Genomic DNA, 26,583 nt, shown 5'->3' on the forward strand with positions numbered 1-26,583 from the left:
CATTTCCAGCCTTGTGCTTCTAGGGATGGGCCTTTGCCAGAGAATTTACAATGGAGGGAACCCAGGATAGTCATATTGTATCGTTAATGATGACTAACTGAACTTGGGGTATGAGAAGTAAGAAGTCAGAGATGGCACTTAGACTCCCAGAAGTTTAACTGAAGTTCAACAGAAACGCTGGTTTGTGGGCAAATTTTAAGCAATGGTTAGAAATTCTGAGTTTAATGTGTTACTGGATTACACAGGAGACATCCAGAGGGGATTATATTCAGGCAGATATGGAGCTCAGGAGAGGCTGAGTTGTGTCACGCCCACTTGTTAGAAAAACCCACACCCCTCTCTACAGGAAGGCGTCTGATAATGATACTTAAAAGGTGCCTGCCACAGGTGAATAGTCCATTTAGCTATACCATTTCACACAACTATGGAGAATATAGGTATTACAGTTTCACTTCACAAATGAGAAAACAGAGGCCCAGAGTTACTTTACTGCTTCTGAGGGGCAGAGCTCAAACCTGAATCCTCCTCTTCAGAGTCTGTGAGGCTCTATCTCCAGCTTTCGGCTTCAGGGAGCTGGTAGCCACCAAACTGAGACTCCTTTCCACGGGACTGACTAGCTGGCTGCTCACTGCAGTGAGCGCGTGCACCACTCGTCCTTGACTCCGCTGTCCTCCCCCCGGCCCAATTCCAGGTCCGTGTCAGCACCTGCTACCAGGGACCCTCACAGTAAAACTGGAAGGTAATGATGGTTGCAGGAGCCAAACTTGCTTGGATAGGCTGGGATAGGGATACCTGCTCCCCAACACAAGGCTATCAAAGCAATGGGTTCTTTTTTCCCCCCTTTAGCGATGATGTTCACTGTGAGAGCAGCTAAAGGGTAGTCAAGCGCATTGGCTTGGGATCTGGGAGAAAATGAGCTCAACAGGAAACCATGAATAAGTTGTTAAAGCCATACGAAACGAGAAGTGGACGGAACGTGGAGACCCAGATGAAGATGGCATTGGGGAGTACTGAGACAACGTGGGGTGAATGCCATGTGACTACAGGTTCAGGGGAGCATTTGCCCAGGTGCAGCATCACAGCACCCCTTTTCCTACACCGGATTTACTTCAGCAGGCAAAGAGCGGGGGGGCCACAGGAACACTGGGCGGCCAATGAACTAGGAGTGTTTCGGAAAAGTGACTTTCTGTCTCACATAGCTGACAGCAGCACCTGCTATAAGTTCACAATGTTTTGCATGAAAGCTAATTTTTATTTGCTATACAGGAAAGGCTAGCCAGTAACTGCCCAGCACCCACAGAAAATAGAGATTGGGTCAATTTTTACGTAAGAGGACTGGGCCTTGCACTGGAAAGCTGACGGAATACAGATTCAAGGGTTTGTGGTACTTCTTTCACTTACAATTTTTGGAATCATAATTCAGCACTCTGGATTAGGGCAAACTAAAAATCAAAAGCTTTCCGAAGAGGAAAGTCTCAATGTTAGAGCTGAAAGAGGTGACAGCCACGTTACTGCCATCAAAAATAATTTATTAACCGTGTCTGTGCAAAATACTCGGGTAGGCACCAAATCCCAGGGGCTTCCAGTTTCAATGCATCCTCTGCTCTCTGCAGTCTTTTTAGTGTACCGTTCGGCTCTCCACCTGTGAATAAAATGGAAACCTTGAAAACTTCATCTTTGGGGAGACTGTCTCTGAACAAGAGAATGCTGGTTCCATCATCTGCGCCAGTCATACAGCGCTGGGAGGCTGCCACCCTCAACCTCTCCTTCTTGGAGCTCGTAAATAAAAACATCTTTCCGGTTTCCACTTTAGACCAGGAAATCCGGGGAGGGTTGACAAGCAAGGTTTTGCACCATCAGCATAAAGCATGCTGATGCTGGCTCTTTACTCCTTCCTTCCTTTCTCGCCTTGTCCCCCAGTCCCCGATGAAGGTATAGGTACACAGGTGCCTCTCTACCCAAAGGAAGAAACCAGCAACAGAATTGTGGATACCGACCCAAATCGTTTTCAATTTTACCTTTCCCAAGCATTTGCCTTGTGACGCGTGTACCTGTGCGAACACCTCCATTTAAAGACGATACTTTTTTTAAAATGTAAGTTATGGTAAATCGGCTTGGCGATACCTGTCAGGTCTAACTGCACGAAGCTCCCCTGCTTCACAGGCATGTCTCCCAGGAACTCGGAGGAAAAGGTGGCCCTCCATGCAGCAGTCCCCGCCGTCAGGCAGGGGGGCGCACAGGCACCCTCCCACGCGCACACGCCCCCCGCTCCCTCGCCCCGCAGCGTCAGTCTCCGACCCCACTGGATCCGCACAGGAGACGGGCTCACAATCGGTCGGGAGCTGCTTTTGCCACACACTTCCAAGCGGGGGTTGTTTGGATCATTTCTTTATCTTGCGCGCATTAAGAAGCCACCCTTAGGTGTTGGTGGGAGGTGCTACTCCGCCTACAGCCCAGCCCGTCCGCGCCGGCTCTGCACACACCGCGCCCGCGCGGCCGCCAGAGCCCGCCTGGAGCCGCCTCCGGCCGGGGTGCGCGTCGCCCGGCATCCCCGACGCGGTCCGCCGCTTCACCTCCCCAGGCGTGAGCGGGCGCGGCGCCCAGGAGCGGTTGCGAATCCTCTGCGGCTGGCTGGCACCCCTCCGAGGCGGCTCGGCAGCACCCGCGCGGAGCCCGTGCGCCCCGGCCGGGCTGGCGCTGGCGGCGGCGCAGCTCGCCGGAGTTTGACTCGCGGCGGCGGGAGCGCGGCGAGCCGGGCCGCTCGCCCTCCGCGCTGCGCTCGGATTGGTTTCTCCCCGGGAGTGCTGGCCGAGGGTTGGCTGCGGGCCGGCTGAAGAACAGGTGCACCTCGCCGCCCGGACGCGCGGAGCGGCCGCGGAGGAGCGCGGCGCGCCGGGCCGACCGCTGTGTCGGAATGCGGCTCTCCGGCGCCCGGCGCGGCCCCTGAAGGCGGCGCGAGGCCCAGCGGCGGGCGGGCGCCCCGAGGATGCCGGCGCGGCTGGGGCGCACGCAGGCGGCGGGCGGCAGCGGCAGCGGCAGCAGCGGGCGCGGGGCCCCGGCGCGCAGGAGGCCGCTCGGCGGGCTGCAGACGCGCCGCGCCGCTCCCTGACCGGCCGCGGGCCGGGGCCGGCTCGCCCCTCGCGCGCGCTCCCCGCCGCCCCCTCCCCGCCGCCCCTCCCCCGCTCCCCCGCTCCCCGCCCGCCGCCCGCCGCCCGCCTCTCGGGGGGAGGGGCGTGGGGGCAGGGAGCCGATTTGCATGCGGCCGCCGCGGCCGTGCCTGCGCCGAGCCCGCCGCCGCCGGGGCCCGCGGCCCCATGCCTCTGCGCGGCCCTCGGGGGGGCGAAGGTGAAGACCGGCGCCTAGGATGAGCGAAGGGGCGGCCGCCGCCTCGCCACCGGGAGCCGCTTCGGCAGCCGCCGCCTCGGCCGAGGAGGGCACCGCGGCGGCGGCGGCGGCGGCGGCGGCGGGCGGGGGCCCGGACGGCGGCGGCGAAGGGGCGGCCGAGCCCCCCCGGGAGTTACGCTGTAGCGACTGCATCGTGTGGAACCGGCAGCAGACGTGGCTGTGCGTGGTGCCTCTGTTCATCGGCTTTATCGGCCTGGGGCTCAGCCTCATGCTCCTCAAATGGATCGTGGTGGGCTCCGTCAAGGAGTACGTGCCCACCGACCTGGTGGACTCCAAGGGGATGGGCCAGGACCCCTTCTTCCTCTCCAAGCCCAGCTCCTTCCCCAAGGCCATGGAGACCACCACCACGACTACTTCCACCGCGTCCTCCGCCACCCCCTCGGCCGGCGGCGCCGCCTCTTCCAGGACGCCCAACCGGATTAGCACCCGCCTGACCACCATCACGCGGGCGCCCACTCGCTTCCCCGGGCACCGGGTGCCCATCCGGGCCAGCCCGCGCTCCACCACGGCACGGAACACTGTGGCCCCCCCGACGGTCCTGTCTACCACGGCCCCTTTTTTCAGTAGCAGCACGCCGGGCTCGCGACCCCCGGTGCCAGGAACCCCCAGTACCCAGGCAATGCCCTCCTGGCCCACTGCGGCATACGCTACCTCCTCCTACCTTCATGATTCGACCCCTTCCTGGACCCTGTCTCCCTTCCAGGACGCTGCCTCCCCCTCTGCCTCCTCCTCGTCTGCCGCCGCCTCTACCACCACCACCACCACGCCAGAAACGAGCACCAGCCCCAGATTTCGTAAGTAAACACTGTGTCTAACTCTGATTTACTACTGAGTTCCCTCTCCGCCCTTCTGTCTTTCCTCCTCGCCGCCTGTCTTGCAGCATCCCCCCACCCCTCACCCCGTTCCGGGTGTGGAGCACAGAGTGAGTTGAAGACTGGCCACAGGGGCGGAAGCAGGTGCCGGCCTGCTGTGGGTCCGTGTGTGGGGTGGGGGCGGGAGGAAGCGGAGGGAGACTGTCAGGCGCCGCAGACCCCTCTCCAGTGGATCCCACGTGAGAACGGATCTAACTCCCTTCAAAGGGTTAAGGCGAGCGCGGTCCCTCCTCACTGCGGACCCGCCGGCGAGCTCCCGGCCCCGGCTCCTGTGGAGAGCTGGGGAGGGGGAGGCCTTCCCAAAGCACTGAGCCCTGTCCCCGCCCGTAGGACGGAGAAAGACAGGCACACAAAGATTGACCGACGACACCACGAAGGGGAGTTATGTCCCTGTGGGAAGTGATGATTTGATGGAGACGTGGTAGAATGAAGCTGTAGACATCCGGCAGCCTGACCCGGGCGGGGACGAGGAAGGGTTAATTAGAAGCCATTGGGGGAGGTGGGCAAAGGAGATGATCCATGGCGGAGGGCTCAACTGATCACCCCCCGGCTTGCCCATGGCCGTTCCAGGGTGTGGAAATGGATTCTGTGGCCGCCGAGAGTGAGTTAACTAGGGGGCATATGAAGGGAGCCCTGCAGAGCTGCCGCCTCTAGGGTCCTGACGAAGGGGGAGTTTTTCAGCTCTGCCGAGCGTTTGCTTTTGTTCGTTTCCCAAAGGTGGCGTGTGAACCTCATCTCCCCTACCTCTGTGCCTGAAAAACAGAGGCGGAATGGGGTCGAGTTCTCTTCACTCAAGGAGACGACCATCCAACCCTTTTGAAACAGGTCACTCTTCGAATGTAGCATCTTCAGCCTCGGCTCAGTTGCTGCCAGAACTGGCCATTTTACCCCAAGCATGATAGCTTTCTATTTATTAGTATAGGAGGTGTGTATTTTCTCTATATTTTAATAAATGTCTTAGATAACTAATTGACCCCCGACCCCACCCCTCACCCTGTTCTTATTCTAAGGAAATCTTAGAAAGCTTTTTAATCCTACTATTGATCTGAATATGGGAACAGTTTGTGCAACCTGTGAAGGTTATTTAGGACAAACCCCCAGCCTGCCAGTTCAAGTTCTTTGCAAGGCTGTTCTCCAAAACCTGTCTGGTTATGTTGTCTTTGTTGTTGTATTTCTGTTTTGAGCCATAACATCTGAGGGGAAAGGAAGAGTGCCCATCATTAACTCTTCAGTGGGAATGCCTGGGTTGCATTCAGTTAGCTGGGGATTTTTCATTTCCCTGACCTGTGATCTTTCTCTGGGTGTTATTTAACCCTTGAAACTTTTTTTTTTTTTAGGATTAAGTGTATTTGTGGTTATGGTCCAAGAGAGAAATTCCTTATGCCCTTACTCTGCTTTGGAAAAAAAACGGCTAGAAGATCAATTGGGAGACAGAAGAGGGGAGTCAGCCATAAGCCAGAATGGCAGTCAAAGCAGGAACTTGCTGCTTCTCTGGCTAAAGCAGTCATTTTTGAGAGCACGTTTTTTCAGGAGGTGTTTAGAGCCTTCTCTCAACAAATCTAGCCTGAGTTTTGTGGAGGGATAAAGGATGTGCAAGTGTAAGTGTGAACATATTCAATGGATTGAAAATATATGTGTCTATTTTGAAGACCCCAGATTTTTGTCTTTTCTTTTGATGCGGTTGATATGAATGATGGAGTGTGGGTGTACTTCCTAACCTTGTATGTGTGTATCTGTGTGTGGCGGGGCTTGCACATGGAGGGGGATATGTCATGTTCTTAATTGATTTCTTTGCGTTCCATTCCAGAGGTCTTTAAAGAAAAGCCCAAGGTAATTATTTCTATCCCTCCATGCTCCCTTCTTCCTACATTCTGTACAAGGGAATGGCAGCCTGTTTAATAAATAATGGTTATTGACAGGGCTTTCAGCCCCAAGGAAAAGGGGGAGATCTGTAAATCGTGTCAGTGTTCACATAGACACATGAGCAGTATTTGTTTTATGTGTATCTGGGGTCCAGCCCTTGTTCTTTTGTAAACCTTTAACAAGGAGTTGAATTAAGGGATAAAATGCAAGTATGCAAATCCAGCAGAGACTGGCCTGGTTTGCATATATCAACAAGGGAAATTTTAATGAAAGGAAGATTATGTAGTTTCCATAAAAGATGAGTTTAGAAAGGTAGGTTGTATGGTAATTTAAAGAAAAAGGATAGTTGAATTATTTTTTTGGTCTGAGATTGCGGGATGATTAATAAAAGGAAGTAAAGATTCCATTTGAGGGATTGTCAGCACTGCTACTGTGGACTGAAGAATGGCCTGCATATCTGGCATTTATACTTTTCACTTGTTTCGATTATGCCACTAAAGTTCCCGAAAGAGAAATTCCCCTTTTGCCTAGCTCCTACCTCTAGACTTCAGTAGATTTTTGTTCTTTTCTTTTTTTCTTTCTTTCTTTTTTTCATGAAAGTCATGGATTATGTTGTAGCACCTGAGGACAGCTCAGGATGATGCTCTGTTTTTTCACAAGTAACTCACAGATTCTTTTATGGCCAGGTTCTTTGCTCTTGAATTGAACATCTCAAGGCTTGTAGAATAAATGTCTTTGTATGTGCCTTAGGCCCGTCAGAAGGATCCTGTCGGTAAAGGCAGCACAGCTCTTTGCAGTGGAAGAGACTGGCTCACTCTGGAATAAACACACTTGCTAATGGAAAATAGGAGTTTTCAAGCAAAAGCTATTTTTGCTATGGGGAAGGCCCAGTTTAGGAGACTATTTCTAATTTTTCGTTGGATCAAAGACAAAGGAAGATTGAACTTGAAAGGCAGAAGGAGAAGAAGGGCTCGGAAGTTGGCTGTTCTCCTCCTCCAACCTTTAGACCATGAGCTAGACCAGAACTTTCTTCTGTGTTCCTGGGCTCCCTTGGGTTCCCAGTTAGCTGCCCGGGACTGGCCTTTCGTTCAGATGCTTTAAAAACAAATACCTTAGATACTAGTGCCACTAGGAGATTATTTCCCCCAAAACTTTGCATCTGAAAGTGTAGGCTCCTTTACAGATTTTTCAAGCCACCGGGAGGTTGACTACAGCCAGTAGAGGAACAGAGATGTTGACCAGTGTACAAACAGCCTTTTACAGCACATCAGGTTGTGTTTTCAGACTTGAAATGTATTTTTAGAATGTTGTCCATGCAAATGGATTGTTATTTTACTCTGCAGAAAGCACTGTTTAACAGGTGAAAGACCAGAGTCATTGGCTATACACAAAGAGCCACTGTTAATGGGTTATTCTTTGGGTCAGATTTGGAAGATATATAGTTAATTCTAATGAATAAGATCACAAAGCTTGAATAGTGTATTTAGTGAAGAAATGTGCAATGTATCATCAATGTTGAAACATGGTATGGGGTAATTTTAATACTATAACCAAGTCTATTTAAATAACACCTTACCTAGTCGTACCTATTGTAATTTTGAAGAGAGCCATTGATAACACTATTTTCCTATCTTTCTTTTATAAACATCTTTAGTTTTCAAATAAGAGTACTCTTGGTTGCTTTATAAGGAGCCTCAGATCTAATTCGTTTAAATAAAGTTACATTGTCTTCTATCTACATGAATTGAGGCCTTCAAAGGAATTCCAATATAGAAGGTACTGACCCAATCGTGTGGTAGCCACAGTGAGAAGATTTCAGAGCTCCAGATCGATATTTCTTATGAAATCCAGTTGAGAGCTTTTTTCTGAGCACATGCTGCAACATGAGTATGTTGTGATTTCCTTTGGCCTTGATACAGCATCATGAGACTTTTCTGCCTTAATCAATTATACGGTGCATTGTGCTCTTTAGACACTTATGTTGTACTTCAGGGTCCTCACCAAAAGAGGGTGGGGGCAGGGGTGGGCAGACAATTGGCAAGGCTCTTAGGGCCATCTTTAGTTTGGTCTCAGTGCTGCCAGACAGTGTGGTCTGAGCCTTCCTCCTCGGCTCCTGGAGGCTGAGATCAGGGTGTGGCAGTGCTGTTGCTGACTGCGAGTCCCTTTTGCAGGTCTGAGTTGTGAATCCAGCCACCTTTCTATTTGTGCTGTTCCCCAGATAGCCTTTTTTAACACACAGTGTTGATCCACAAGCTTGTCAGAAAGAAAAACAACCAACCAGCCAACCTAAAAAAAGCTGGTTTGTGACAACTTCTCTCTGTTACTAAAGAAAGCACTTTTCTAAATCCAGGTTGGGCCATAAGCAAGGGTGCTGGTGCCGGGTTTGAAATCAGCGCTCTCCTGGGAGGTCTCTCTGCCGAGGAGCGAGAGCTCTCTTCCTCGGGCATGCTTCCCTAGCTCTCCCTCCTCCACATACCAATGAGAAGAAGGCGGATTTCCAACTCACTTCTTTTGTAGAAATTCTTTCCTCAGAACCTCTCATAACCAGTGCCAAACATATCTCAATATTCTATCTTGGATATCAAAAATGGAGCATGAAAGTTGGCCCTGAAATATACCAGAACAGGGGAAGAGCCGTAAATCTACGTTTGTAAAAGGCATTTGAATTGCTTGTGAATAGAGCTAAAATTCATTTTTCTCCTTTTGAATCTGTTTTTGTCTTCTGACTTTTGTGTTGGGTGAGGTGCAGAGCTGGTACTGCATTGACAAATACCACTGAGACATTTTGAGATCCTAGAAGTCTTACTTGTCTACACCTGGGAAAGTGTTTCCTACAGAGCCATGTACATGGTGAAGGCAGGAGGGAGGAAAAGACTCAATGTAAAGCTTTGTAATATCAGGATGAAAACATACCCAAATAGGTGTTTCCCATTCATGCGGTTATTAATGAGAGTCTTAGGACGCGTGTGTAGTTTGGTTTTCTCTTTCATTCGGACTCCATGCACTCCTGCCTTACCTGGTCTTTTATGGAACTGGGTCATGGCTCTGTCTGAAGGGTCCTTACAGACTTTTGATTTTTTTTTTTTTTTTTTTAGCCCTTCATTTTTTAGCATAAGTAGTAGTCGTTAAAAGAAATTTTCTTAGATATTCTTAACATCCCTGTGTCATTTCAAGTTGTTTTAAGTCACTGCTTTTGCTAAGACATGTTAGACTATTTAAGTTGATGTAGAAAGTTAAGAAAAAAAATTCCAACTATTTAGGCAGTTGACTTATTAAACTATGTTGGTGCTTTATTTTTTAATTTTTAAATTAAAAATTATTTTAAGGAGTTCAAAAACTTGGTGGAAGATTAATGGCCGTTTATTGTCCCAAGTAGATTCGTATGCAAATCATACTAATTTTGACAGCACTTATTATCTGATTCCACAAAACAATTGTACAATTGAACATAAGCTATTATATCTATTTACATAATTATATTGTTTTCATCATACACGTAGTGTTTTGATTTTTTAATTCATTTTAATGAATATTTCTTAAACATTGATTTGGGGCATTGCAATGCTGGTAGTTAATTGGTTAATTTAAAAAGTCTGTAAAAGTAATGGTTTAAAACGCAGAAAAAGGGCCGGCCCCAGTGGCTTAGCGGTTAAGTGCGCGCGCTCCGCTGCTGGCGGCCCGGGTTCGGATCCCGGGCGTGCACCGACGCACTGCTTCTCTGGCCATGCTGAGGCCACGTCCCACATACAGCAACTAGAAGGATGTGCAACTGTGACATATAACTATCTACTGGGGCTTTGGGGGAAAAATAAATAAATAAATAAAAATTTTTTTTTGTTTTTTTAAAAAACAAACGCAGAAAAGTAAAATAAAACTTAAAAACTATACAACATTTTTTCTCCCATATGTTGATGTAGAACTAAGGCTTTTTCTTGAGGATGTGTCTACTAGTTTGAGCTTAGCATCTTTTTCTTTTTTTTCATAAGCCACGCCTCTACCTGTTTCTTCTTTAGAAAGACACTGCATAAGGAATCTGAACCCAGATTCTTCATAGATAGTATAATATACCTCCTGTCCTGGGAATCTTTTACAGTTTTCTTGTCCGTGTAATTCAAAGTAATTTCATTCATTTTTTTTTTTTTTTTTAAAACAACTCACCATTTGGAGGTTCTTCAAAGCATTCAACTATGTTTTATAGAAAATGCAATTATCTTTTGTTTTCACAATCCTGGATCACTGGCTTACATAAAATTTAAGTAAATTACCTAATTACAATTAAAACAACTGGCATAAACAGATTTGTTACCCCGCCTGACTGTTGGTGAGCACATAGCCTAACAGGTGGTTGCAGAGGTGTGCAGGCATCCTTGAGCTCGACCTGGTGGCCGTGACCTTCCCACCGTGCAGTGGGCCCGGCAGTGTCCATCACACTGGAGGAGTGGTGGCAGAGAGCCGGCTACCAGGAGCTAGGTCAAGAATGTGACTCCTGGCAGGTAACAGTATTGAAAGTGTGAGTCAGCCGTGATCATATTTTTTAGGGACTTTTGTGGGAGGGTGACAAAGATTTGTATTAAAAAGACCCCCGTAGCCTTGAATCCTGTGATAGCGTGCAACCTCAAAAAACCAGTTTACTCTGTTAGAACTTTAACTTCCTCCCCTGGGATAAGGAGGGTGATGACGGTAACCTGCCTTGGATACCACTTGTAAAAGAGTTTATAAGCTGCAAAACCATTTACTGTTTTTATGTCAAGAGAGAAGGGAAGTGGAGAGACTAGGTATTTTCATCCAAGAACACATCAGGCCATTGAATAGTGTGGGAATGGAACAAATGCGAACCATGGGGCATTCTTTGTTTCATTAAGAATCTTCAGATTGTACATCCTTCTAGTTGCTGTATGTGGGGCGCAGCCTCAGCATGACCTGAGAAGCGGTGCGTCTGTGCGCGCCCGGGATCCGAACCTGGGTCGCCAGCAGCGGAGCGCGAGCACTTAACCGCTAAGCCACGGGGCCAGCCCCTATCATTGAATCTTTGGAGTTTGGAGAGAACGTTAGTAAAAATAGGCATGTCTGCATTGCATTCTATTCCCCTATTAACTTAGGACTTACTGTGATTTAGGTTCCAGAGGATTAATAGGTTGCTTGCATCCATCCAAGAGCTCATTTAGATGTATGCTTTTGCATTTTGGGGAACTCTAATATTAGCATTTTGACTTGCTTCAAGTCTGTGTTTTTTGGAAACTTCATCCTGAATTATATTTCGGAGCATCACTTTTTTGTTATAAGCCTTTATTTTTCAAGACAGGTTGGTGATTGTACGTAAATCATAGATTGCCATTCCCAAGCATAAAAACAGGGTAGTCAGAAACAAGCCTGCAAACGTTTAAGAATAGATGTTTAGCAGCTTCCAGTGATAAAGTTTTGTCTTTGAGGTCTTTTCCTAGAAGTGATAGTGTGTCATGGATGCAATATAGGCTGTAAGAACATTTACAAGAAGAGGTCGTCTGAATCTGTGCAACTGCTTGAGCATGAATGCGTTACAGCCAGGCTTATGAGAATAGAATCTTTATGCTAAAGAAGAATTCCTGAGCATATCAGCCCACCTCCTAAGATACCCTTCTCATGACTACATGTGACCCTTGGCATGATCTTCCTGTGACTTGCCGGGGAGTTAGAAGTTTACTAAGAGAAAAATCACACCTTCATCATCATTTTGGGATCAGCTTCTATTGATTTCTGAGCCCTGAATTTTACTTTTAGAAATGTGGAAGAACTCTTCAAGAATCTCCATCTTGAAAGGGGCGTGGGAATTTATGTCATAATAACAACTAGAGCTACTTTCTGTGCAGTTTACTGTGGTCCAGGAGGGCTAGCTGTTTACACACTTTGTCTTTTTTATTTATGGACACAAGGACTCACAGACAGTCATCTAGGCCTGTAGCCTAGGTGTGAATATCCCGGTCCTGCAGGAAATGGAGCTGGCTTGGAGTGGTTCTGTAATTTGTCCAGGACATGCGTAAGTGGCATAGTTTGCAGAATCGGGAAGATGGGAAGATCATTTTACAGGTGATCTCTCCCCACCCCACATCCGAACTCATTGATACAGTGTCGCCGTATCTGTGTACATTGCATCTCTCCAGCCCTTAGCTCATAGACGGTGGCGTTCGCCATCATAAACTCCATAAATGTCACATCTGCTGTGTACCTGTTCTTTCCGATGGTAAAGGGAGCCTTTTTAACTGGAGAAATTGCCCTGATTTGCAGTTCAAGGAGAAATTTAGATGTTTTAACAAAAGATAAAGAATGTGTTCCTCTAAACTCTATTCCTTGATCATCTTCTCTCTCAGTTTTCTCCTATGGCTGCTTGTAGGTGATTCAGTAGAACAATGGCAGGAATCAGTTACAGACTTTATTTCTCTGCTTCCTAAAATCCAGCCAAAATTGTCTTCTCTGCCCATTCCAAACTTGCTTTTGATTACAGTAGTTACTGCATCCTGTGCTGAGACTGGGCAGTGGAGGTGTGTGAGGGAACATTGGAGTGATAGCCTTGCAGTTCTGCAGACACTAAAATACAAACCCTACCAGATAAATGATGGGTGTTGCACCATATGCAACGTCTTCTGCACAGCGCATCTGAATTCCCTCTGGGAACCATACTACAGAGTACGTACCGTTGACTAGCCAATACTCCTAAGAAGAGGAATATTGGTGAGATCCTGATACTCTGTTTAGGATACCCCAAACTGGACCCAGTCATTGCTTATTCCTTTGACATTTCTTTGTAGCAAGGGTCCCTAAGAAAAAACATTCTGTTCATTAAAGTGAAAGATGATTGGGATGTCTACTTTTGCAAACCCATAGAAAAAAAATGGAAATAGGTCAGATACTAAGACTGTGTTGTACAGTCTTTGGATAGCCATGCTGAAGGATAGGAATACTGTAATGTCGGGAAGCCTGTATTGTCAGAATCCCGTAAGACTGGGAATGAACCCTGTAGACTGAGAATAACAGCTGTACTCATAAAGAAGCGGGGAGGTGAGATTGCTTGCCCACATTTATTGTTAAACAAAAGTTATTGTCAGTATAATGGCAAAATCGAGAGACTCGAGGAATGAGGAAGTGGACAGAGGGTGCAGGAATATGTATGTTAGCCCTGTCTTGACTGAGTTCTATTTAACTGACTTTTCGGTATGAGACTTGCTCTTGTATTAAAAAACTGACAAATGCCCCCTCCATGCCAAACAGCCACTGTTGGTAGGGCTTCACCAAATGAGAGATGTGTTTACCAAGTATTAGTTGTATTAGCTCCCAAACCTGTTGATGCTGGTTGTTCTTGTTACTATAATTAGGTAGTGTATTTGAATAGCATGCACACCAGTGAGTTACTTGTGGTTTCTATAGAATGAAGTTGATTACTTTGGACATACTCCATAAAGATAAGTCACTTTAAGAAAATGCTGTTGAAGAAGTTGTGGACAACTTTAAGGGAGAATATATTTATATATCCGAAAGAAATCTGCATTTGGATTGTTTCACATGTGGCTTTAAGTTCTCATTCCACAATAAATAAACTGAACCTGGGGGGCTGGCCCCGTGGCTTAGCGGTTAAGTGCGCGCGCTCCGCTGCTGGCGGCCCGGGTTCGGATCCCAGGCGCGCACCGCTTCTCCAGCTGTGCTGAGGCTGCGTCCCACATACAGCAACTAGAAGGATGTGCAACTATGACATACAACTATCTACTGGGGCTTTGGGGGAAAAATAAATAAATAAAATTAAAAAATAAAATAAAATAAACTGAACCTGGAAGGTTGCAGTATATATTTTGGATGTGCTTTTTCACAGAAGAGAGAACAGAAATTTACTCAGTGAAAAGCCTTGAATTCTACAGCCAAATATTTGGCTAGTGAGTATGCATTTGTATGCTTTAGGTTAAAATACAGTAAATAATAAATTTTACTTTACACATGTGATAGATACCAAGCCATTAAATTGTGTTTTTTAATAATTTTAAATACATTGGGAAATGTTTAATATATAATTATCTAAAACTTTGGGTAGAAAATTATAGACGATGCCAATTATATTAAGCTATGTAGGTTAATAGACAGATTTAATATATAGTAACTATATTCAAAGGAAGTATACCAAATTGTTACTGGTGGTGATTTCTGGATTGTGGAATAGGAATGCTATTTAATTTATTGTACTTTGCTATATTTTCTAAGTTTTATTTAATGGTCATGAATTATCTCTCTAATTAGAAGTTATTAAACTTTTGCAAAAGTGAAGAAGCAGCTCCACGAATCAGTTCAGTTATTAGTCTTGGTTCTGTGAAGATTTTGTAGTCTCAGAGTTTGGGTCTTAATTGGTGGTGTCAGCACTAAAGTGCTGAGTTGGGTTCCTGCTGTGAGATGCAGATGTGTAGAACTACAAATGCCTTTCATTGGCTCATGGGAAGTAAGGGTTTATTGAAGGCAGAGTGTCTTACGCTGGGCCGAGGATGGTTAGCCTTGACCTTATAGGGATAAAGAGGATGGAGGTTTATGTTACTTAATGGCCCTTCCAGTCTGCAGTTGTTGGGCAGTCTGGAGTAGTATCGCTAGGGATGGCTATAGCTGATAGAAATCGGTCAGTTGTGTGTACACTGACCAATTACCTGGTCTATTTTAAGGATCAAATGAAAGGAAAATGCAAAGCCTAGTTAGTAGTACTAGGTCTTAGAAGGGAGGGCTTAGGCCAAGTATGAATATTTTACATTTGAATGATAATATTCTGCTTCTCGATCTGGGTGCTAATTACATGGGTGAGTTCTATTCATCAAAATCCATATAGCTGTATACTTATGATTTGTGCGCTTTTTGCATACATCATTACAAACTGAAAAATATAAAAGAAATCTTGTAAAACGTTCCTTTGGCCTTCACTTCATGCTGCCCGGGTGATGGCCTGAGTTGATGGATTTCTCTGTTTACAGGCTGGAACATGACTCTGAGTGTTTGTGGTTCCTGCCTCACAGTCTAACAGGCGCGAAGAGCGTCTCCCGGCCTCAGCAGCCTCCTTTGTTCTCAGCACCCCGGCTTAGGGGGACCCTGTGCAGGCACCCACACTCCTCTTCAGCTGAAGCCTTCGTGAGTGGCTGCCGTGTGTTCATGTTACATACCATTTTCTTTCAACCACATCAGGAGTGTTTCTGATACAGCATAAGGTAGCACACTTTTCACACATCTTACATGTGTAAAACCATACTTGTGTCCTGGGAGTGACTTTATCACAGCTCTGCAAGAATTAGAGTGTATGATACACAAGAAAGATAATTCATCATCTGCATTTATGGTTTTGTCGAGAACATCAGAGCTTACGTGTCAGAGAATAATGAAGTGCTAGAGGTCTGTGATTCCCAACTGAGAAGTGTATTAGGCCATTTCAGAGAGTAGCGATCAGAGGAGACGTAGTAGTTCCAAGGGAGAATTTGCTGAGACAGAGAAATAGCGAAGTGAGGCCAAGGGAGTAAAAGGTCATTAACAGAGGTGGACGTGTGCGTGTGCTCACCTGTGTGGGAGCTGGGGAGGCTCTGTCTGGTGGGCAGAGAGGGTCTCTGCTGGAATTAATGAGGCAGCCTCTCCCTTTCCTCAGGGCAGGGCCTGATTCAGGAGGGAGCGTTTGGAAGGTCATGGCCAGGGGCTATGGGAAACCACAGTCAGGGTTGGTGCCAGGAATTGGTGCAGTGTCTGAGGGATTTTCACGAGATCCACAATCTCCAGGATGCCTTAGAGGGAGGAACAAGCAGCAAATTCTAAGGATTTTCCAAGGCTGTTTGTCCCAAATCATTTAAAAATATGGTCTTTGACTTGTGCTGAATATATTTAAGTATTGGCTTCCTTCCAGTGCCTCCTCAAAGTGCTGCAAGAAGCCATAGAATTGGTATATTTAAAAATGTTTCTTTTTTTTCCAGTCAGATCAACACAGCCCTAGCTTTAACCCAAAATAGTAGCTTTCAGATATCTGCAAATTTGCAAGTAGAGATACAAGAAGAATAAAGAAGAAACTTGATTTTAGTGCTTCACCTGACTTAACCTGTGACTGCCTTCAGATCTTTCAGAGGCGAAAACTACTTTATGAATTGGTTGCCACCTCACCCTTCTGGTCCCATCTGAGGTCCTCTTTCCAGAAGCCACTCAGCACCTTTGGGATTGAATGCTGACACTGCATGGCATTCAGAAAGCAGTGGCACTGTTGATTCCCTATCTGCACTCATCATGTGGTGAGGAATGAGGGAGGGAAGACGAGGTGCATTAGGAACCCTGAGGATGGATCTGTACAAGACAAGGCTCCCTCAGCCCACCAAAGAGCTCCTGTTGTTGACATAAGAATTACATCCATGCATTTACATATTGACAGCTAACATTAGTTGTGTCACCCACTTTGTTCACTGTAAAGAAGAACCTTCAGATTAGAATCCGATTCATCCCTCTTGCCAGCTTCTTTGGTTGCTCATTGTTACCAGACAGAGGGGCTATAACGCTGTGTAAGAGCACATGTGAAATTGCTATTAATAGCCAACCACGTCTGTCTTTCTCTGTTTTTCACTGATCAGATAATTTTCACCCATGTCAACATTTATAATAAGCCAGCTGACATATTACTAGTGCTTTTTACTTGGAATATTTTCAGTTTACCTATTTTTTTGACTTAGATAAAGGTATGTTTTTCAGTTATTTGTTTGAGTCTTTGTGTATTTGATCAGAAGAGATTTTTGAAAGGAAAGCAGCAAAGCTGTAGATGGGGTCTTTACAGAGTCACTAGTAAATCTGTGTTTCCCCTTCATCATTTGGTTTTGTAAGCTTCTAAGTGACCTTGTGTGGTACCACATTGGTGCTCATCTTTCATCCTGAGCAGCTCTGAGTTGTTTATGATAAATAATGAAATGCTGTTTTCTACAGTGCACTGCAAATGGCTGAGTGTTGTAAAGTCTAAAGAGCTCTATTACTTCTAAATGACTAGGTAACACAGCAATGTTAACACTGAGAAGAAAGGTCTGGTAGAACATGCAGCTGGCGCAGCTCGGTCCTCCTGCCTGGGACCTTCTCAGAGGCTTTCTGCACCTGAACTTGGCGAGGACTGGCTTCTGAACAGTTCCCTTCTAGGATGGCAAGGAGAGATTTGTGTCTTCCAGCTAGTTGGGTTGGCGAGGAACAGGAGTGGTTCATTTATTTGGAGGCGGGGAAGGGAGAAACTTGCGAAATTTGTTTACACTTTGAAATTCATAATTACTTTTTTAAAATGATTACCAATGGTAAGGACTTTGTGATGCTAGGATGCAACAACTTAAATACTGTGTTTGAATACAGATGTTGAAAAGAGATATTAAAGAGTAAACATTAGAATAGTTATATCAGAACAAAGCTTTATAGATGCTTGACATTTTTTCACAATTACCTCTTAATACGATGTTTGCATTCTCTCCCTCTTATCCACATATGCAAAAATGGGGCCATACCAAACATATATCCAACTTGCAACCCTCAGCTCCCTCGTACTCTGCAGTGTATTAGTACAATTCCTAAGTGCTGTTCACAGTGAATGTGTGTTCTCATCCTGGTTGCCATGAAATAGCTGCGTATCTGAGTGTTAGGGTTTGAAGACTTTAATTGCCAGGTACAGAAAGTCTTTATGTACTACACTCCCATTGTGAAAATTGAATTAAATTGCTGGCTAGTGAGCTCTTTATACTCTATCCAGGAGAGTCTCTTTGTGAGCAAACCATAGAGAGGGGTGATCTTTGGCCAGCCATACTTTTAAACTCACACGCTTTGCTGAAGTTCGCCACTGAATTTTCTCACATTTCCCCAGACATTATTACTTTGCCATATGAAATCGTCTGTTCCCCCGACCTGCTTTCTTTCCTCCAGATATCAGCTACAAGGTATGAAATGAATTTTGGAAAAATAAATTACACATGCTGCACTTTGGGAAGAGTACCCTAGTTGTTCCATCAGTTTCTTTTCACTGCTCTGCTGGGAAGTCTGCTTTAATCTTCAGTTATCAGTTATGCTATCAGTTGAGCCTCTGGACCTTTCCAAAATAGAGATGCTTTTGTGCCAGGAAAATCTGGCTGTTTGAATATTCGAGAATATTTTTGCATTTGGTGAAGAAGGGTGTTGCTATGTGCCATGGGGGAGAGAGATTCAAAGAAGGAAAGCAGTTCCCAGAAGCCTGTTTGATGAATGGACCATGTGGCTCAGCTGCCTGACCATCATCCATCTATCTAAGGTTTGCTGTGGGTAGCAGTGTGGCATTAGCTACACAGCCCACTCCAGGTATCTATGTCAGGACTCTGAAATCTGTAGATTCTCCAGGCTTTTTTATCTCCATATGCCTAGTTTACCACTTCCTCTTTGATGCTCTGCCATTTTGTAAACTGAACAAAAGAATCTGATGAACTGGAGGCGATTTCCACAGAGACTGGGGAGAGACTGGAGAGTCTTACCCTAGGGAAATTCATGTTCCTTTGCATAATCTTGTTAATTGTTACATTTGTTTTTTCTGTGCTTCCAAGGAAAACTGGAAATAAGATAATTAGAAGAGTGGTTTTAAAAGAGAAAAGTCGTTATGGCACTGCGAGAAGGCAGCTGGACCTAGTTTGGGAACGTCTGCCCAGCTCTGTCACACGGTTGGTTGTTTGAGACCTGAGGGTGGACTACTCAATGGCTGAAGTCTCGGGATCTTCTGTAAGTGAGGCTGTTGGACAAGACGTTCCCTGACTCTCCTTGTGGCAGATTCCCTGAGGCCAAATTCTAAATTTGAGGTTAAAATCTCAGTGCAATTTTTGAATTACTAATTCTGCTGGCTCTCTCTCCCCATTCCCCCTTCTCTTTCTCCCTCCCTCCCTCTCCCTCCCTCCCCTCCCTCTCCCTCCCTCTCCCTCTCCCTCCCTCCCTCTCCCTCTCTCCCTCTCCCTCTCTCCCTCTCTCCCTCTCTCCCTCTCTCTCTCTCTCACACACACACACACACACACACACACACACACACACGCACGGGTTTTTTTTGGGTATACTCTTGGAGGGGTATTTTGCAGTTCAGCATTTAGTAATTCCCATGTTTCAGAGTGCTAATGTAGGTGGGAATTGATTACATTCTAAAGCCTGGTGAACTTTGCTTGTTTATAACTTTAAAAAAGAATTCCTTATCCTTTCCCTGACAGATGTAGAGCTTGGTAGGCAGCTATAGGTCTGTTATTGCAAAGTGTATATATATATAGACATATATACATATATATATATATGTCTATATATATAGACATATATACATATATATATATATGTATATATATATAGACATATATACATATATATATATACATACATATGAAAGTAAATGGATTCCATAAATAGAGATATGAGGAGGCAGGGAGGAATTACTGGCATACACAAAATATTTTGTTTGGAAGTATAAATAAATTCATCCAGTTCTAGATATAATCACAATATCTTTCTCAAGTAAACAGAATTCCTAGTTGCTGAATTTTGCAGTGTCACAAGAAGAGCAGAGGACTAAGAAGTGGTATTTCTAAGGCTCTGTTGTAAACGGCAAGTTGGTTGGCATGGGGATTTTGATATCAGAATATGGTTCCATCCATTGGATTTAGAACACAGCTCTGAGCTCTGACAGAGTCAGAGTGACATTTAATTCAAGCTCGAGGTGGCTAGTGTTAATATTTTACCCTTTTTTTGGAGCACCTTCTTCCTCGTTTTTCAACAGGGCATATTCACTATAGAAAATTAGAAAATATAAGCAGTAAGAGGAAAATAAAAGTGACCTGTAGTTCTACCACTCAGAGATAATTACTGTTATCTTTTTGTCGAATATTAGCCCACTTTTTTTGCTCTACGAATATGTATTTTTTTACAAAATGAAATTTTACTCTAATACTCTCTTTGCACTTTATGTTAAAATATTTCTTTCAGAATGTCACAGATTTTGTGTCAAATGCTGAAACATACTGACATACTAAAATATAATGAGCCTATCACCTGTTGAAAATTTAGTTTGTTCCAATTTGGTCTTTATTATATAAAATTCTGCCCTGAACACCCACAGTTAGGAATGAAAACTTTTGGCCAATATATATGCAAAAAAACTTAGGTTTTTTTAAACTGAATTCCTGTATTCTGATTTAGAAAGCTTATGCAATTCACATTCTTGCCATTAAAGTGTCAGAATGCCCATTCCTTCCATAACCCTCCCCATGGTCGTAGGTGTTTTACATATTGTTATCAACAAAGCCAACCAACAAAAAAACCTCTGCCAACCAGCGAGTTTTACAACAGTATTTAGTTGGTGTTCTACCTCGCGTTTCTCTAATTACAAGTGAGCGAACATGGTCGGGGACTTACTGGAATGGAGGGTGGAGTCGTGGGGGAGGTTATGATCCCTTCCTGTCTGCGTGCACTGTCTGGCCAGATGCCCTCTGCATCATCCAGTGTTTCCTTGCAGCCCAGGATGCTATAAAGACGAGCTGAGGCCTGGAAGTTCTAAAGCTGCCTGGAGTAATTGAGTAAGTTTTTCTTCCTCAACCCAGAAACGGTGTTGCAGATAGAAGGTGGGTCAAGGTCACGAGGAGGCAGCAGATAAGGAATAAGGTGCAACTGTTCTTGACTGAGTGATCTGAGGGGCTGGAGCATCTTGGGTTCGTTTGGCATGAGTAAAATCTTGGTGCTAGGGGCTGGCCCCGTGGCGTAGCGGTTAAGTGCACGCACTCTGCTGCTGGCGGCCCCGGTTCCCGGTTCCCATCCCAGGCGCGCACCGACGCACCGCTCGTCAGGCCATGCTGTGGCGGCCTCCCGTGTAAAGTGGAGGAAGATGGGCACTGATGTTAGCCCAGGGCCAGTCTTCCTCAGCAAAAAGAGGACGATTGGCAGATGTTAGCACAGGGCTGATCTTCCTCACAAAAAAAAAAAAAAACCTTGGTGCGAAATGTTAACCCACACTTACATAGCTAGTAAGATTCTGATCAAGAACACAAGCCTGAACACACAGATACAGTAGGTCAATAATCATAATAATTTCTGAAAGTCCAGAGGGCTTAAATTACAACTTTCCTTGTGAGTGTGGGCAGTGCCTGGGGACTGCCCCCACCCTTTCCGTCCCTGTCGTGTCCAGGACATCCTCAGTGTTCTGTTCAGTAACATCTCGTTTCCACCGTTCTCCGTGGTGTGGATGGTGAGCTGGAGCTGAGGCTAGAGCAGTGTGAGCTGCTCTGCATCTGGGCCTGCGACGGCCACTGCCTGCAGCAGCCACATGTCCACTGCTGTTCCCGCTAATAAGTGCCATGGAAACCCAGGGAGCTCCAGGGGCAGCCGAGAGGTGGGTGAGCCTGAAATCACTAAGTCAACGCTGGATTTTCAAATGCCACGTGATAAAAATAGAACCACCTAAGAAAGAGCAGGGCCGGGCCAGCGTTCTGTAGCTCCTGCTTTTTTGGCATTTTTCTCCCTTTGGCTAAGTCTTCTCCATGAGGAGCAGGCAGACTTGGTGCTTCGGTTACCTGCATGGGTTGGTCAGGCTGAGATGCCTTCTCTGGCATATCACCAGTATGCGAACCAGAAATTGATTAATTTGCTTTGCATTAAAAAATCTGACTCTATTGAGGTTTTGCTGATCATTGACAAATCTGTCCTTTAAGCTTGGTAGTTTTAAGATCAAGGCTGGTTGCCTTAGCATCTACCATGTTGTCATTTTTTCTGACATTAAAAAAAAAACAACTTGAAAATGTTATATCACAGATCGAGAAATTCTAATGACACCTCCAAACTGATAGACCTGCATATTCAAATTATTAGTCCGAATACCCTCAGCAGTCTTAACCTCAGCTGCCCAAAGGGAACCCCTACCAATTCAATCCAGTGAACTTTGTTGGATTTCGTTTAATCTGAATGTTAACTTTTTGTTTTGTTTTCCACTAACTGATGCCATTACCATATAATTAGGTTAAAAATCAGCAATTAGAATTGGAATGCATGTAATAGTTGTTATTTTTCTTTTGATCGGAGTTACATTCTTAATGATGTGATTTACAGTCTGTGTGTGTGAATGTGTGTGTGTGTTTGTGTGTGTGTGTGTACTGTAGAAAGAGCAGTGGCTGTTAAGTCTGGCAGATTAGGTTGAATCCAAGTTTTGCTTCTGATTAGATACCTGAGCTTCATGGAGTCTGTCTCCATGAGACTCAATTTCCTTGTTTTCAGAAGCTGAGAACATGGGTACTTCTTAGCACATAAGGCTGCTGCAAAGCCTGTATTATATCAAACCATCTTTTATAAACCAAGGTGCTGAACAGATTGACAAGTTATACATCGGAAGCCAAGGGATGTTGGATATATGAGAATTGGGGCAATTTGAAATCACTGTGAGAGGCCGAACATCCTTTACGTCATGAGCTGATGTTTTCTTTTGGGGAACTAAATTTAGTCTTAAATATTTAGTACTGTACTTAGGAACTGATGGTTTCAAAAAAATTCAAGCTGGAAAGCACTGTGGAGAGGAAAAGAATGATGCTGTGAAAATTTCAACCCCACGACAGTGTTAAATAGAAAAATACCCGTTTCCAGACATCTGGACGTGAGTTTCTCAGCTTTGAGAGGGCAGACTCAACCAGTGTGCCCTTTCATATGCTTGCCCCGGAAGAGTGGATGCTCAGTTTGAAACTGACTCTGTGTCAGTCCCTGATGTCTCAATTTCTGACACCCTAAACACAAGCAGATGAGGAAGTGTGCTCTCTGGAGAGTGAAGAACCCTCTGGCATGTTCTCACTATCCTGTCTCATGCTCTTCAGGTCGATTGTTCTTAAAAACTGATTCTCAGTGCTGAGTGAAGAATACTTTTCCAAAGCCTTTCTTCCAGAGTGTATCTTGATAGATTCTGCAAACTGTTAAGCAAGATTTCATATGCTGAGATAAAGTAAGAGAATCTATATTTCTGGAGAAAGCTAAAATTCATCTCCTTGATTTTTTTCCTGCTTCTCCTTGTTTTCTTTTCTTTACAAATATTTTTTAAAAATCCAAATGTAGCAGTAGATTTAATTTCCTGAGGATGAGAATTTAGGGCTTTGTTTTCTTCTGTTTGTGTTGAAACACTGTGATAAAAAATGTTTATCATGGCTTCAGGGGGATGAATCTGTTCAGATAAGTTGGTGACGTGAGCACGCATGCCTGACTCCTCTTCTACATGGCCCTTATCAAGATCCTTCATTTTTCAACTACTTATTAAGCACCTACTGTTTGCCAGATGCTGCTTCAGGCACCCGGCTCTGGAGCTGCATTCAGGATGAAGACTGACGTATGTGTTGCTCCTCTGGAGCATCCTAGTGGGGGATTCATGTAGGAACACATAAGTAAGGGAGAGAGTTTCTGCCAGTGAGAAATGCAGAACAGGATTATAGGATAAAACTGTGAATTTCTGATAGTTGAACTGAGTCCCAAACGTGAGAAGAAGCCACGTGTGGCAATACCTGTGTCAGAAGTGTATCAGGAAGAGGAAAAGTAGAGTTCAAGGGCCTTGAGGCGCAGAAGCATGGCCAGCGTGCCGGGCATAATGACTGCGCCAAGAGCTGTGGGAGCTGAAGTGGGAGAGGTAGGCTGAGTAAGATACTTGAGGAGTTTGGAGTTGACTTTCACTGTAATGGAAACCACGGGAGATTGAGGAAGGGGAGGGTTCTGATGTGCTTTATGTTTTAAAGCACACCAGGTCCCTTTGGGTGCTGTGTGGAGCTACATTCCGGGAGCCACAGCGGAGGCAGGTGAGAAGGTGAGAGGGCCGCTGCAGTGTTCACGCCGACAGGTCCTGGCAGCTGAGCTTAGAGTGGAGACAGGTGTGGTGGGAGTGATGCACTGACAGACTACAGGTGCCCTAGGGGGCAGGAAGAAGGGCTTATTGTGAAGAAAAGACAGGAATGACTGAATCAAGACTCTCTCTTAGGTTTCTGTCCTGAGTAAGAGGGAGGCTGGTGTCATCATTAACTGAGAGGGGGAGGATGGAGGGATGAGCAGGATTTGGGGGTATAAGAGTTGTTTTAAGGATCCTTTGTTTTCCATTCTTATTAGATCTGCAAGTGAATGTTCTGAGAAGGTAACTGGATAGAGTGGAATGGAGGGATGCCCATTCCAATGCTAGATACCCACTGAAAGAGCAAACAGTACTGACAAGGGTGGTGGTGTGGGGGAGTGGATTTGGACACCTGCATCAGCACTGAAAGCCAGGGACTGGGATACCCACACGGTGTGAACCAGGAGGGATTTCTTGTAGAGGCGCTGCAGTCAGGGTGTCATCAGTAGTTCTCAACCGTGGATGCATTTTGAACCCCATGAGGGAGCTGTAAAAAATATATACCCACGCCCAGGCCCCACACCCAAGACCGATTAGAATCTCTTTTTGGGGAGAGGGCAGTGGCAGACGTCAGTCGTTTTTATGAAGTTCTCGGCTGGTTCTAATGTGTTGCCAGGGTTGTAGGCAGCTAGGTTTAAAGAAAGGAAGGGATGACCTGCTAATCCCGTTTGGCTGGCGGCCCTGTAACTGGGAAGTGGAAGCACTTCAGCAGAACCTCACAACCTTCATCCTTTGGAGAAGAAAAAGGATGGAAGTGAGGGAAGGTCAAGTATTGTACGGTTGGGGATGGGAATCACATGATCCCTGCCGGCACCGACCGCTGGAAACCAAAGCCAGCCAAGACCCTTTGTTCACTCAGTGTGATTGGCTGTGTTAGGCAGGACATGGCCCCTCAAGAGGGCAGCAGTCAGAAAAGGGAGAGGGCAGACTTCCCACATAACTGCCTCCTCCCTGGCAAGCCGGGCACTGGAAATACTTGAGCCCAAGGCAGAGCTCCTGTGGCGATTCCCACACTCACATCCCTCGCCGTCAACAGGGTTGGCTCACTCTACTGTCTGAGCAAAATTATTTACAGAAAATCCAAGCTCTTCCTGTCTCTAACAATTTGGCAATAATTTTTATTATAATACCCCCCAGCATTGTTAAAGGCACACTGAAATGGGTGGGAGGTCATTTGATGTGAAATATTTCGGTACATATCCTTACCTTTGTCCAGGACTTCCGCTTCCAGAACCCTCTCTAGAAAGACGGAATGAGGGAAGGGAGGAAAGGAGGAAATGTGTTCAGAGACTTTCATGTGAGGAAGTTCATCGCAGAAATATTTGCACAGGTTTGCTGACACAGATTTGCAACAGTGTATGGGAAAACATTTACCATAAGCAGGCTTAAAAATCATATATAACTGTAATTATGCATGAATATTTTAGAAAATAAATATTGGTAATAAGTATATAAAATTGTAAAAGAAAACAGCTCTTTCTGAGTGATGAGATTATGGGCAACTTTAATTTTCTTAAATTTTTTAATTAAATTTCATTTTATCTCATTTTAAATTTTCTTAATTCTTCATGCAGTTCAGATGACTCAGGGTTTTAATAAGAACAAAAGTTGAAATGATATTTTAAAAGAGATTGATATATAAGTTCTTAATGTTACGTGAGTTTGATTATTAGTTTTATCATCTGATTCTCTGAATTTTGAATAATGAGACCTGCCTCTCAGAGATGTTACAGGAGTTGCATGGGATCAACAGTGGGAAAGCACGCTGTAAAATCCCTGGTATATGTGAGGATCTCTTCAGTATTAACGCACTGCTGCCTCCACTCGTAGCAATGAACTTTATTCCATTAGTGCTGTTTATTATTACAGCTTGTTATTTATTATTAGTACTTTATTCTAAGTACCATTTTTCACCTAACATTTTCTTAGTTTAGGTAAAATAGTAAAATAGATAGTTATAAAATAGTTTAATGTGTGCTAATTGATATGCTGGTCTTTGGTGAAAACTGGCATCCCAGAGTGATGAACTCTGATTGGGTAAGCTGTCCATGGCAATTCCATTGCTCTTTGCCAGTGATTGGTTTAAGAGTGGGCATTGTTCTGGCTAAGGAGAGGTAAGGAGAAGTGTGCTGAAGGCAGCAGAGAAGGATTTCTTATTCAGATTAAAGGAGGAAAGCTACCCAGAGAACTACTGTGTTCTGACCTGTACTTGCTAGCTTTCAGTGGGATCGTGATCCCTAGAGCTGCTGCAGCCATCCTGAGACCATGAAACTGCGGGCTGGAGATGAAGTGCCTGGCCCTTGATGACTCCAGGGAGCTGCCAAAGCAATCAGAGGCTGCCCACCTTTGGGCATCTTATTGAGTAAACAGTCTAACAGTCAGTTTATAGGCCTGTGATGGTTGAATGTTTGTTGCAGTTAACATCACCTGTGGAATTTGGCATCTAACAAGTAGAAAAGTGAAAAAAAGTCAGCTGTGTGTCTACTTATTTTAAACATGTATGACACCAATTTTTTTTCTTTTACCATCCTATTTTCTTCCTATAAATGCCTAGCTAACTTGGCAAAATAA

General features: G+C 45.2%; 2 protein-coding genes across 9 annotated transcripts in view; one reads left to right on the forward strand and one right to left on the reverse strand.

The window, feature by feature from the left end:
* Positions 1–1,093: 1,093 nt before the first annotated feature.
* On the reverse strand, positions 1,094–3,316 carry LOC147916744 (uncharacterized). Its single transcript, XM_087432927.1, has 3 exons — positions 3,278–3,316; positions 2,125–3,218; positions 1,094–1,642 (listed from the first exon to the last, which is right to left on the reverse strand). The coding sequence occupies exons 1-2, from the start codon at positions 3,314–3,316 to the stop codon at positions 2,418–2,420; spliced, it is 840 nt and encodes a 279-aa protein (XP_087289053.1). The 3' UTR covers positions 1,094–1,642; positions 2,125–2,417.
* Positions 2,512–26,583, forward strand: part of NRG3 (neuregulin 3) — a 1,039,619-nt gene continuing 1,015,547 nt past the window's right edge. For all 8 annotated transcript variants that reach the window (XM_087431778.1, XM_087431783.1, XM_087431779.1 and 5 more), the window contains exon 1: positions 2,512–4,199. In XM_087431778.1, coding sequence (XP_087287904.1) covers positions 3,365–4,199 — 835 coding nt within the window. In that variant the 5' untranslated portion in view covers positions 2,512–3,364. The remainder of the gene's footprint in view (positions 4,200–26,583) is intronic.

This window comes from Ceratotherium simum, chromosome 6 (genome assembly GCF_057802395.1).
Source record: "Ceratotherium simum simum isolate JZ-2026a chromosome 6, ASM5780239v1, whole genome shotgun sequence".
NCBI classification, from domain to species: domain Eukaryota; kingdom Metazoa; phylum Chordata; class Mammalia; order Perissodactyla; family Rhinocerotidae; genus Ceratotherium; species Ceratotherium simum.